Source organism: Cebus imitator, unplaced genomic scaffold (assembly GCF_001604975.1).
Source record: "Cebus imitator isolate Cc_AM_T3 unplaced genomic scaffold, Cebus_imitator-1.0 Scaffold223, whole genome shotgun sequence".
NCBI lineage: Eukaryota > Metazoa > Chordata > Mammalia > Primates > Cebidae > Cebus > Cebus imitator.
The window spans coordinates 75,902-89,458 of NW_016107538.1; the positions used below are offsets into that span (position 1 = coordinate 75,902).

The 13,557-nt window shown below is 38.6% G+C and overlaps 1 protein-coding gene across 3 annotated transcripts in view; it reads right to left on the reverse strand.

Annotated features, from left to right (window-relative positions):
* LOC108281232 (rab GTPase-binding effector protein 1) overlaps positions 1 to 13,557 on the reverse strand; it is a 123,128-nt gene that overhangs the window by 75,362 nt on the left and 34,209 nt on the right. For 2 of the 3 annotated variants that reach the window (XM_017496709.2, XM_017496708.2), the window contains exon 2: positions 2,953 to 3,081. The exons of the other annotated variant lie outside the window; for it this stretch is intronic. In XM_017496709.2, coding sequence (XP_017352198.1) covers positions 2,953 to 3,081 — 129 coding nt within the window. The remainder of the gene's footprint in view (positions 1 to 2,952; positions 3,082 to 13,557) is intronic. 3 annotated transcript variants of the gene reach the window in all.

Genomic DNA, 13,557 nt, shown 5'->3' on the forward strand with positions numbered 1-13,557 from the left:
AAAAAGGTAATAATCTCTTTTATTAGCATTTCTCATTACTGTTTGCACTTATATTTCAGCTATTCTCGAAACAAGTGCAAACACAACTATTACAACACTATTACAACAACAGCAAAAGCTGAACCTATTGGAGAAAAAACAATGTTTGGACTTTCAGGGTTACCTTAACCTGGTTTTCCTAAAAGATAAAACAAAGACTGCTGTGCACATCAAAATCCTGGTTTATATTGTAAACACCTGTGGCAATCATTAAAGACTAGATTTAGACTTCACAGTGGATACAATATAAGCCTCTGTCTCAGGGGAAATCTTCACATTTAATTGTTATTATGATATAGGCTAACAGCCAAGACAAAAACTAAGTAATCAGTATTGACCTTTTATTATACTATGCATTTTCTTTAGGAATGCCACCAAAAACTCTCAAAAGAGATCACAGTATTTATTTTGAACTTTTGTAAAAATTTACCCCAACTGTTCACTATGGCCAGCTAAGTTAACTTAACACTTTCAACAGTAAAGATACAATAGTATACAAAAAGATTATTTATTGGATCTAAATGTCATCAATGCAATCTTAACCGAGCACTTTTTTTTGAACCAACTCATGTTACAAGCTTTTTAATTCACAGATCTAAAACTGCAGTTGATAATGTATTTCAGAAATGGGAGGTTCTTGGTCATTTTCATTTCTTCAGAATTTGGAGGAAAAGTCAATTTTATAATTTCAAAGAAAACTAAGAAAACAAAGGAATCCTAACAACTGTATTAGGGGAGAAAGAAAAAAAGCAAAACAAACAAGGTTTAAAAACGATTGATTTCAATTAACTGTAGACAGGTTAAACAAGCTACAGAGGTTTTGGTATAAGAGGTAAAGGAGGAAACGGGTATCGTTAGCCAGCATCATACTGGGTTTCAACTAATCATCAGAGAAAGCACTACCACAACCTTTTATATATACATCAAATGTATTACAGGTCATCTTGACAATATACCATTGCAATGTGGATGGTGGTGCTTGATTAATTCAAAAGCATAAACAAATTTTTAAAGGGAGAGGATAAATTCCTGTGAACACACTGAATAACCAGAGAGAACTTATTTGAGACAGTCTCGCTCTGTCGCCCAGGCTGGAGTGCAGTGTCGCAATCTCAGCTCGCTGCAACCTCTGCCTCCTGGGTTCAAGCAATTCTCCTGCCTCAGCCTCCCGAGTAACAGAGACTACAGGCGTGCACCACCATGCCCAGCTAATTTTATTGTATTTTTAGTAGACACAGGGTTTCACCATGTTGGCTAGGATGATCTCGATCTCCTGACCTCATGATCCGCTCACCCTGGCCTCCCAAAGTGCTGGGATTACAGGCATGAGCCACTGCGACCGACCTCTAATACTTCTTTCAACAAAATTGAAGGAAGACCTAGTTCAGTTGTTAGCTGATAGAATAAAAACATTTTGATGCTAAAGAACAATGTAATTTAACATAATTCAGAAAGAGCTAAGAGAATTAAATAACAATTGCTTTAAGGCCGGGCGCGGTGGCTCAAGCCTGTAATCCCAGCACTTTGGGAGGCCGAGGCGGGTGGATCACGAGGTCAAGAGATCGAGACCATCCTGGTCAACACGGTGAAACCCCGTCTCTACTAAAAATACAAAAAATTAGCTGGGCATGGTGGCACGTGCCTGTAATCCCAGCTACTCGGGAGCCTGAGGCAGGAGAATTGCCTGAACCCAGGAGGCGGAGGTTGCGGTGAGCCGAGATCGCGCCATTGCACTCCAGCCTGGGTAACAAGAGCGAAACTCCGTCTCAAAAAAAAAAAAAAAAAAAAAATTGCTTTAATAAAACTCTATTTCTATCTACCTACTTATGAGACCAAGAGTTCCTGGCATTTATATCTTTAAAAAAATATATTGCAATAGAATTGATGCTGAAAAGCTATCTTTTTCTGGCAGCAATATTCATCCAGAGACTAATGATTTAATGAGACAAATATATCTCAAAAGAGCTGCATTTCCAGTATTTCTATATTTTCTTTTCTTTTTTTTGAGATAGAGTATCACTCTGTCACCAGGCTGGAGTACAGTGGCACGATCTTGGCTCACTATAACCTCCGCCTCCCAGGTTCTGCCTCAGCCTCCAGAATAAGCTGGGACTACAGGTGTACGCCACCACACCCAGCTAATTTTTGAAACTGTGCAAAATGTATTATCTACCATGTATTATTTACCAGTATTTTTAGTAGAGGTGGGATTTCAGCATGTTGGCCAGGTTGGTCTCGAACTCCAGACCTTGTGATCTGCCCATCTCAGCCTCCAAAATGCTGGGATTACAGGTGTAAGCCACCGTGCCTGGCCCCACCTGGGCCTTTCAAAGTGCTGGGATTGCATGTGTGAGCCAATGCTCTGGGCCGACAGTTTCCATTTTAACAACTCATCACACAATTACTCAACATCTGTTTTCCTCATTGAGTTCAACTAAGTTAAAGAACAACATGAATTTTGCTCCTTCTATATATCTAACACATAAGTACAATGTCTGCCTCGTAGGTATTAAACAAGTATTTATTGGTAAATAACTGAACATCTGTTGTATAAAACTGACATTGCATAGAATTAAAGATAACACAGTGCAAGCTGTTATTAGAATGCCAACAATCCTAGTTTGCCCATGACTATATCTCAAGTGTTAAGAGTACTGATAGTCTCTTATCTCAGGGCTATGCAACCTAAATATCAACAGTAAGATCAAAAAACAAGGAAAAATCTGAATAAGGAATTTTTCAATTTGTTTTTCAATCCCATTCTTAACTCTAGCCTTTAAACAGTATTCTTTTATTATGCAAGTACAAATAAAATCAAGGTTTATTCCATGATAAAATTAACACTACTACCAAGAAACGCAACACTTTAAGGCAGTTTTGGCATTGAAGTTGGTGGGAGACTTAAGAACTTACCCTCTTTAGCCAAATATAATTCCTTAAATTTTGCTCTCTTTTGATTAAATTCTTGCTCAAGCTGCTGTTGTGCACGTAAAAATTCTGCATTTATTTTTTCCAATTCTGCTACCCGTTGCTGAAGAGAAACTGGGGGAAAAAAATACTAGTTAACAAGTAATAACTTTTTATTATTTATAAATTAAGTTAAAACGCTGAATTAGTGTTCCACCTGCACATCGCTATATACAAAATAAGCAGTCAAGCTTCTTCCAAAAATCCACCATATGTTAGGAAATTCTAATGTTAAGACACTCCTATTAGACTTAATACACAACTATAAATGAGTCATGTAAAGCGAAACCACAAATTGTATATACAGAGAATCACATAAGACCAATTTCCCCACAAAAAGAGAGCTTCTAAAGTTCCTTTGTGAAAATGAATAGCAATTCAATTTTAGAACAGTTAAAAGCTGGATTATTTGAGCAATTTATCCCACAAATGTATCCACTGACAATCTTGGTATTTCCTGTTTCTCTCAAGTGTCACAAGCAAAATCTAATAGGTTCCCTAATTAGCGTAGCCATGCCAGGCTGAACTATTCTTCCAACTTCAAAACGATACATTACCATTATACTGAGGTTATAATAAACCCATTCAGAGAGAGAGGATACAGAACTGTACATTCTATATAAACTCTCATTTACTGGGAGATAATCTGGTTTTCTTCCATGTTTTTAATATTGATCATGGTATGCAGGGATTAGCAGACTGTTTTCTACTTTATGGGCACTATAATTTGGACACAGCTGGTTAAATAACTGCCTTCCCTGACAAACCCAGGGGTTCTTTTGATTGAAGCTTAAGACAGGAGGTCCAGCTGTCCAAACACCTGATCTCCTCTTTTGCCAACAGGATTCCGCCTTTAAACTATGACCGTAACCCCTTTAGGGGATATCAATTAGTACTAATCAACCACTAACTACCTAGGCCAGCAGAGATCCAAGTTCCGTACGACAAGCCACTCCAAATAATGATGATTTGCCTATAATTTTAACCAAGATCTGAGATTATCTTTGAAGGCTATCCCTCTCCCAACCATTAAATTTAACTAAGAGCTAATTTTCAAATGCATAGAAAAAAAGACTGAAAAAATAGAATTATGTCTCATTAATTTCTTCCATATGAATTTTTGTTGACAGAGTCTCACTCTGTCGCCCAGGCTGGAGTGCAGTGGTGCCATCTCAGTTCACTGCAACTTCCACCTCTCAGGTTCAAGCGATTTCCCTGCCTCAGCCTCCCGAGTAGCTGGGACTACAGCCATGCACCACCAAGCCTGGTTAATTTCTATATTTTTAGTAGAGACTGGGTTTCACATGTTGGTCAGGCTGGACTTGAACTGCTGACCTCAAAAGATCTGCCTGCCTCGGCCTCCCAAAGTGCTGGGATTACAAGCGTGAGCCACTGCACCTGGCCTTCCATATGATTTTCAAAGTTTTCTTCTACGCAGGTATGTATTCCTTTGACAGTGAACTAAAACCAATACAGATAGTTCAGACTTATGGTTTCACTTACAATTTTCCCACTTTATTATGGTAGTCATACAACCATTTTCTTTTTCACTTTCAACTTACACTACAGAATTCAATAAATTACATGAGATATACAATATTTTATTGTAACTTGATGTTAGCTGTCATTATTAAATTAGTAGTATATTTAATGAATAAATAGTAGTAATCAAATGACCCTGTATGTAGCCAGAAAAAACCAGAAGCCACTTCTAAGCTCATGATTCTGACTCAGTTCCATGCTTAGACTTCCAGCGTATACCCTTCCCTATTACCAAGTATCTTTTTTTTTTCTTTTGTCGCCAGGCTAGAGTGCACTGGCCCGATCTCGGCTCACTGTAACCTCCATCTCCGAGATTCAAGTGATTCTCCTGCCTCAGCCTCCCGAGTAGAAGGGACTACAGGCATGTGCCACCACGCCCAGCTAATTTTTGTATTTTTAGTAGAGACAGGGTTTCACCATGTTGGCCAGGATGGTCTCTTGACCTCGTTATCCACCTGCCCCAGCCTCCCAAAGTGCTGGGGTTACAGGCGTAAGCCACCACGCCTGGCCTGCCATTTATCTTCACAGCAACATGAACAAACTAACTGCTGTAATGCCAGCCTTCAACAATATTAAACCTTCTGAAACTTAGAAGGCTGAGAATATAAGTATGCCAGCCTTTGTCAACAATAGGCTTTCTGTTAGATGATCTTGCCCAACTGTAGGCTAATCTAAGAGTTCTGAGCACATTTAAGGTAGCTAGGCTAAGCTATAATGATCCCTAAGTTAGGCATATTAAACCCATTTTGACTTAAGATATTTCCAATTTATAACAGGATATAGCCCATGGCAAGTCGAAAAGCCTCTCTATTCATTCCCATGAGACCTTCAAACTGGCCTCACTATAGATTAAATAGTGTAAGTGCAATCCATTGCAGGAAGAGGATGACTGTTGCTGTGAGTTCCATGTCATTAAAGTAATTATCTTGAGGAAGGAACATGTAGGTCTCTAAGTCAAAGCAATTGACTTCTGGTCGACTGAAGGTCTGATAACTTTGAGAAAAAGACAGATGAGGAATCCATTGTAAGGAAATAATGTGCAATTCTCTCATCTTACCATTTGAAATCATGAAAGATATTTGTTCTCTGTGCTAATTCTGCTGGTATTTTTACTAATCTGCTGGTATGTTTAACTTATTAAACATTGTTAAATCCACAATGTTTAATAAGTTGAACAACTTTTCCACTTAACACTTTATTATTACTGGTAGCTATTGATTAGTACACAGGTAACAAAGGGCTCTGGGAAATCAAGAAAAAACCAAAATCCCTTTGTTCTTATATTTCCCTAGTAAGATGTATCCCCTCCTATCCCTACCTTCTACCAAAATGTACACATAACCAAAACACTCATACCTCTCAACATTCATATATTTATATTTAGGAAGTAAGGCTAATGAATCAACAAAACAAAAATACAGCCATTAAAGATGCAGCCAAGATTAAGTATGTTTCCATTACTCCCAACCCCCTCATGGCTGGGACCCACAGTTTAAATCCACTCTATACCCACAAAGCCTGGCTCTCTCCAGGTTTCAGGACAGTGTTCAGTTCTAGAAATCACGATTCCTTTGAGAGTATACCAAGTAATTGTCTTATTTTTTTAAGAAGTGATCATCCACTTCAAGTAATGCTAACATACAACAATTCTACAATATAGAATGACCAAAAACACTGCTTTTTACAAGAATGACTTTACTATGACATCTCGAAAAATCGATTCATCCTGAATATGAGAAAGTTTACAAATAAGCATATCCTAATACATTAGCAACCAATCACAAATCGAGCAGAAAATAGCTCGCACCAAACAAAATGTTGTTGTATTTTTTATAACATGGTGACTAATGGGTCACAATCATTAGCTAATACTTCATATAAAAAGTACTTAGTGTGACACACAGAATAAATTTGATAAATGTTAGCTGTCATTATCAAATTGGTAGTATTTATTTAATGAATAAGGATAAAAAGCAGTGATTAAATGACTTTGTAGCTAGAAAAGATCAGAAGTCACTTCTAACCTCATGATTCTGACTCAGTTCCATGCTAAGACTTCTAGCTCACACCCTTCCCAATACCATGTATCTTTTTTTTTTTTTTTTTTTTTTTTTTTAAAGACAGAGTCTCACTTTGTCATCCAGGCTGGAGTGCAGTGTCGCAATCTCAGCTCGCTGCAACCTCTGCCTCCTGGGTTNTTTTAAAGACAGAGTCTCACTTTGTCATCCAGGCTGGAGTGCAATGGCATGATCTTGACTCACTGCAACCTCTGCCTCCTGGGTTCAAGAGATTCTCCTGCCTCAGCCTCCCAAGAAGCTGAGATTACAGGTGCCCGCCACCACTCCCAGCTAATTTTTGTATTTTTAGTAGAGAAGGGGTTTCACCATGTTGGCAGACAGGTCTCAAATTCCTGACCTCAAGTGATCCACCCACCTTGGCCTCCCAAAGTGCTGGGATTACAGGCGTGAGCCACCACATCTGGCCTCATTATACTAAATTTGATAAAAACATAAGCAGTGTGAAATTTACTACAACCAAAACCTTTTTGTTTAATAATGTTCAAAATCCAAGAAAACACCTATTTCAAGCAATTTACAAAAAAATAAATAAATAAATAAAAATAACAACTCCAGTGGGATCAAAGAATCTGAAAAGTTCCTGAAACTCCAATGTCTTAACTTGTATATCACCGGATTTTGAAATAGAACTACTGGCCAGGTACAGTGGCTGATGCCTGTAATGCTAGCACTTTGGGTGGCCAAGGCTGGTCAATTTTATTTTATTTTTTTTAAGATGGAGTCCTGTTCTGTCGATCAGCCTGGAGTGCAGTGGCGAGACTACAATATCTACGTCCCGGGTTCAAGCAACTCTCCCACCTCAGCCTCCTGAGTACATGGGATTACAGGTGCATCCCACCACGCCTAGCTAATTTTTGTATTTTTAGTACAGATGGAGTTTTCACCACATTGGTCAGGTTGGTCTCAAACTCCTGACCCCGTGGATCCGCCTGCCTCGGCCTCCCAATGTGCAGGGATTACAGGCGTAAGCCACTGCACCTGGCCAGCAGGTAGATGTCTTGAAAACAGGAGTTCAAGACCAACCTGGCCAATGTGGCAAAACACTGTCTCTACCAAAACTACAAAAATTAGCCAGGCATTGTGGTGCGCACCTGTAATCTCAGCTACTTAGGAGGCTGAGGCATGAGAATTGCTTGAACCCGGCAGGTGGAGGTTGCAGTGAGCTAAGATCACATCACTGCATTCCCGTCTGGGCGACAGAATGAGATCCTGTCTCTAAAAGAATAAAGTAAAATAAAATAAAAAACTATTAAGTATGGTAGGTACATCCATTCAGTAAAAAAAATTCCAAGCCAGAAAAATTTATATTAAATAAAAAGAATTCACAAACTTACACACAGCACAGTTTGAGATATCCAAAAATTATATAGAAAAAAAGACTGGAATCAATATCTCAAATGGCATTCACAATAAAATAAATTATGTTGATGAGATTTAAATCAAAAGGTAATGAGATGCTTTATCTTTTTAAATATTTTATTGCTCTCATTCTCTTTGCTCAATAAAATGTATACATAATTTAATGGTCTTAAAATATTTTAACATAAAAAAATCATTTTTTTAAATTTTGCTCTTAAGAAACTCACAGTTTACAAACTAATCTTCCCCTGCCCCCCCTCCAACTAATCATTTTTTAAGCTGAACATAAGATTTTCCCAGCCAGGCCCAGTGGCTCACACCTATAATCCAAGCACTTTTGGAGGCCAAGTTGGGAGGACTACTTGAGGCCAGGAATTTGAGACCAGTCTGGGCAACAGACTGAGATCATCTTTACCTAAAATACAAAAATTAGCCAGGCATGGTTGCATGCACCTGTCACTTGCATCTGGGAGGTCGAGGCTGCAGTAAGCCAACTTGGGACCACTGCACTCTGAAAAAAAAGTCTAAAAATTTTAAAAGCTTATAAAGTAACTTTATAAACTAAGGTAAACTGGCCAGGCACAGTGGCTCACACCTGTAATCCTGGCACTTTGGGAGGCTGAGACGGGCAGATCACCTGAGGTCAGGAGTTCAAGACCAGCCTAATATGGTGAAACCCCACCTCTACTTATAAACAAAACAAAACAAAAATTAGATGGGCATGATAGTCCCAGCTACTTGGGAGGCTGAGGCTTGAGAATTTATTTAACTGGGGAGGAGGAGGCTACAGTGAGCCAAGATCACGCAACTGCCCTCCAGCCTGGGCAACAGAGAGACCTCATCGCAAAAAAAAAAACAAAAAAACTGTTTTTAGTAACATTCCGCTAAATCAGCTCCCTCAGAGATTTTGGTTCTGCTCTCCAGAATTAGAAAACAGATTTTCTAGTATCTGACATTTCACACCCACCCTGTTTTCTTCTCCAGATGAAAATTCTCCTAATCATGATTTCTAAATGCTTCGTTATCCAAGTTGCTCACCCAAGTTGCAAACTAAACTTAGCCAAAATTCCACATACAATATGATAGTCTGATCTAAACATAATACCAGCATAGAGTCTAAAAGAAACATTGTCTCCTTTCTTCAGGGAACCATGCCCTTAACAAGGTACAGTAAATCTACTCTAACTTTTTTTGGCCACAACCCCACATTGTTATTGTTATCCCACAGATTAATGTAATCCAACACTGTCCTTAACCCCTTTCCACTTGAACTGCTATTAAACCAAGGCTCCTCTTACAACCTAAAGCTAGTGCAGTTTTCACCAAAGCGCCGGCGGTTGATTTATTTTTTATTTTTTATTTTACACAAAGTTATTGGTTAGGACTAACAGATCTTTGGTACATCATCTGAAATCTTGGTGGAGGTTGATAGCGACCTATTAGAAAGACTGTTCTATTAGTTATAAATTCACTCCAACCATCCTTAGTATCAAATCACATTTCTTCACCTTATCCATTATTTCATGAACAATGTAGGCAAATGCCTTACTAAAATCCAAAGGTAAGCTATCAACAATTTTGAAGTCAGAGAAACTTGTGCTTCACCCCAAACCCAAGGTTTCATTGTAAGAATTGGAGCAAAGAGTTTAATCTTTCCCAAATATCATTATTAAAATGAAGATGGTACCCGTTTTGCAGAGTATTGCATGCTGTAAGAATCAGATAGAGCATCATATAAAAGTAGTTCCAGAAAACAAGGTACTCAAATGACAGCTACTTACTAACAGTTTGAGGATTTCATAGTTCCAGGTTTATACTTCTGCTGGAAAAAGCTAAGATGTTTATTTGGTCAAATATGTTCTAGATATACCTTTCTAGTGATAACTGTATCACTTAATTTTCTAAAATGTTCATAAGCCATTTGTTCTATAATTTTTTGAATGTTCTAGAAATTATATTCACACAAAGCTACAAATTAAGCAGGTAAACAAAACCTTAAGAAAAATACAAAAATACAGAAGAAAAGTAACTGTAAACAAAAGTATGGGAATTTCTAGTAGTACAAAGAAAATTCAGAAGGGAAATGGGAGCATAATAAAAGTCAGTTGCCCCCAAAAAAGGCAGAGGAGAGGGATCTCAGTGGCTTTGGAAGGCTCAGACAGGAGGATCTTGAGTTCAGGGATTTGAAACCAGCCTTGGGGTGAGCTACAACCTTTCCAAGGGAGTGGTTGCATGATCACCATCTTTAAAAAAAAAAAAAAAAAAAAAAAAAAAACTGAAACCAGCCTCGGAAACATAGTGAGACCTCATCACTACAAAAAAAAATTGAAAAATTACCCTGGCATTCCAGGTGCACACCTGTAGTCCCACCTATTAGGGAAGCTGAGGTGGGTGTATCACTTGAGCCCAGGAGCTTAAGGTTCCAGTGAGCTGTAATAATGCCACTATACACTAGTCTGAACAACAGAGTTTATAGCCCCTCCTTCTTGCTGTCCCTCTGTCTCCTAATAAAAGAGACAGAGGGGGCCAGGCGCGGTGGCGCACACCTGTAGTCCTAGCACTTTGGGAGGCCGAGGCGGGTGGACCACGAGGTCAAGAGACAGAGACCATCCTGGCCACGGTGAAACCCCGTCTCTATAATAAAAAAAATAAAAAGCTTTTAAAAAATAATAATAATAAATAAAAGACAAAGGGACAGCAAGAAAGAGGGGCTATAAGCAAGTGTCAAGTATTTGGGGATCATTGGATGTGAGTGAATGTTCGATAAATTGAAAATGCAGTATAAATTACTTTCCAGGGTCTATTCCTGTATTATTATAATGCTATATAACTATATTCCACTAGGTGCTCCCAAATGGAATAATAACAACGTGAACCAAGGAAAAGTCTCCAATGTTTGCCAACTAATGATTACCTCGGAATCAAGCAACTTCTCAATTACACAGTTGAAATAAGCTATGGATTTTTTTTTTTTTTTTTTTTTTTTTTGAGATGGAGTTTTTTTGCTCTTGTTGCCCAGGCTGGAGTGCAATGGCACAATCTTGGCTCACCGCAACCTCCGCCTCCTGGGTTCAAGCGATTCTCCTGCCTCGGCCACCCAAGTAGCTGGGATTACAGGCATGTGCCACCATGCCCGGCTAATTTTTTCTATTTTTAGTAGAGAGGGGGTTTCACCATGTTGGCCGGGATGGTCTCGATCTCTTGACCTCATGATCCACCCACCTCGGCCTCCCAAAGATGGGGTTTCACCATGTTGGCGAGGCTGGTCTTGAACTCCTGACCTCAGGTGATCCACCCACCTCGGCCTCCCAAAGGTCAGGATTACAGGTGTGAGCCACCGTGCCCGGCTTTTTTTTTTTTTTTTAAACACTAGTCAATTTACACTGCAGTTCAACCACTATTACATGAATTTTACTAGATAGTTTTAAAATCATCTTAATTTCTGATTTACATTGAGTCCAATCACTATAACTGTCAAAAAGCTGGTGTTCAACAGCTGAAATAACCATGTATGACTAAAAATGGTCTACTGCCCATTTAATTTGTACAGTCTGGTGTTATCTGTCCTACTTCTCAAGTATTTCAAACACCAGACAATGTCAAGCCAGATGAAAATGCATGAACATCACTGGACTGAACGGTAGATATAGTCTCTATTAGGATATTTAAATATTTTAGTTCCTCACAAGACAGACATACATTCCCAAAAATACCAGGCTTAGATAAGTACTCAGGCAAAAGATTTAGTTTTCTGCCAGGCCAAGCACTTTGGGAGGCCGAGGAGGCAGATCACCTGAGGTCAGGAGTTCGAGACCAGTCTGACCAACATGGAAAAACCCCATCTCTACTAAAAATACAAAATTAACTAAGCATGGTGGGACATGCCTGTAATCCCAGCTACTCTGGAAGCTGAGGCATGAGAATTGCTTGAACCTGGGAGGCACTGGTTGCAGTGAGACCACGCCATTGAACTCCAGCCTGGACAACAAGAGCCAAACTCTGTCTCCAAAAACAAATAATAATAATTTAGTTTTCTGCCTATAACTCTACTGGTATTCAAAATAGAACTATAATATATCATGCCGATTTGGAATCTGGCTTGGGAATCTTAAAATTCACTCACAGTGACGTTAAACCTTTTTGTGCTTGAATTTCAGTACTAAAAATTTGTAAAAGCTCTTATATTATTACTATTATATCCTTTTTTTTTTTTTTTTTTTTTTTTTTTTGAGACAGAGTTTCGCTCTTGTTACCCAGGCTAGAGTGCAATGGCACCATCTTGGCTCATGGCAACCTCTGCCTCCCAGGTTCAAGCAATTCTTCTTCCTCAGCCTCCCAAGTACGTAGCATTACAGGCACCCGCCACCATGTCCAGCTAATTTTTTTGTATTTTTACTACAGACAGGGTTTCACCATCTTGAACCTGGGAGAAGGAGGTTGCTATGAGCCAAGGCCATGCCACTGTACTGCACTGTGGGCGATACAGTGAGACTCCATCACACACACATACACACACACACACACAGATGTCAATTCTCTCCAGATTGATTTATAGATTCAATGCAACTCATCAAAATTCCAGCATGTACCTTTTGTAGAAACTGATTTTGTAGAAGTTGATTCTAAAATTTATACTACAATAAAAATTACAAATAGCTAAAACATTCTGAAAAATAACAAAGTTGGAAGGCTTACATTATCCAAGTTTGAAACTTACCATAAAGCCAACAGTACTGAGAGGACACACACACGCACGCGTGCGCATGGAAAAGACCGGAATCCAGGAATAGGTTCACACCAATATGTTTAATCAATTTTTTTTATAAATGAGCAAAAGTAATTCAATGGGGAGAATGTAGTCTTTTCAATAACTGTAGCTAGAAATGGCTATCAAAATACAAAAATAAAAGGAAGAAAGAACATAAAAGAACCTCACACCATATACCAAAATTAAGTCTAAATGAATCCATATTACCATGTACAGAGGAAAAAAATTGAATCCATAGACTAAAACGGAAGAACTAAAAGTATAAAACTTCAAGGAGGAAAAAAATATTTTTAATTGTGAAGGTGAGATAGACAAGGATTGCCTAGATAGAACACATAAAGCATAAAACAAAAAAGAAAAAAGTTGATAAATTAGGCCATCAAAATTAAGAACTTTCCCTTTTCTAAAAAACCTGTTAAGAAAATTATTAACTATACAGAGGTTTAAAAAAGAAAACTAAAAGGTAAGTCAGACTAGGAGAAAGTATGTGCAAACATATATCTGATAAAACACTAGTATCCAGAATACATTAAAATTTAAAAAGAGGCTGGGCTCAGTGTCTCACACCTGCAATCCCAGCACTCTGATAGGCTGAGGGGGACAGATCATGGATCACTTGAGCCCAGGAATTCGACACCAGTCTGGGCAACATAGCAAAACTCAGTCTCTAAAAATAAATAAATAGCTAAATTTTTTAGAAAAAAAAATGTTCACCATTATTCATCACTAAGAAAACACAAATCCGCCGGGCGCGGTGGCTCAAGCCTGTAATCCCAGCACTTTGGGAGGCCAAGGCGGGTGGAT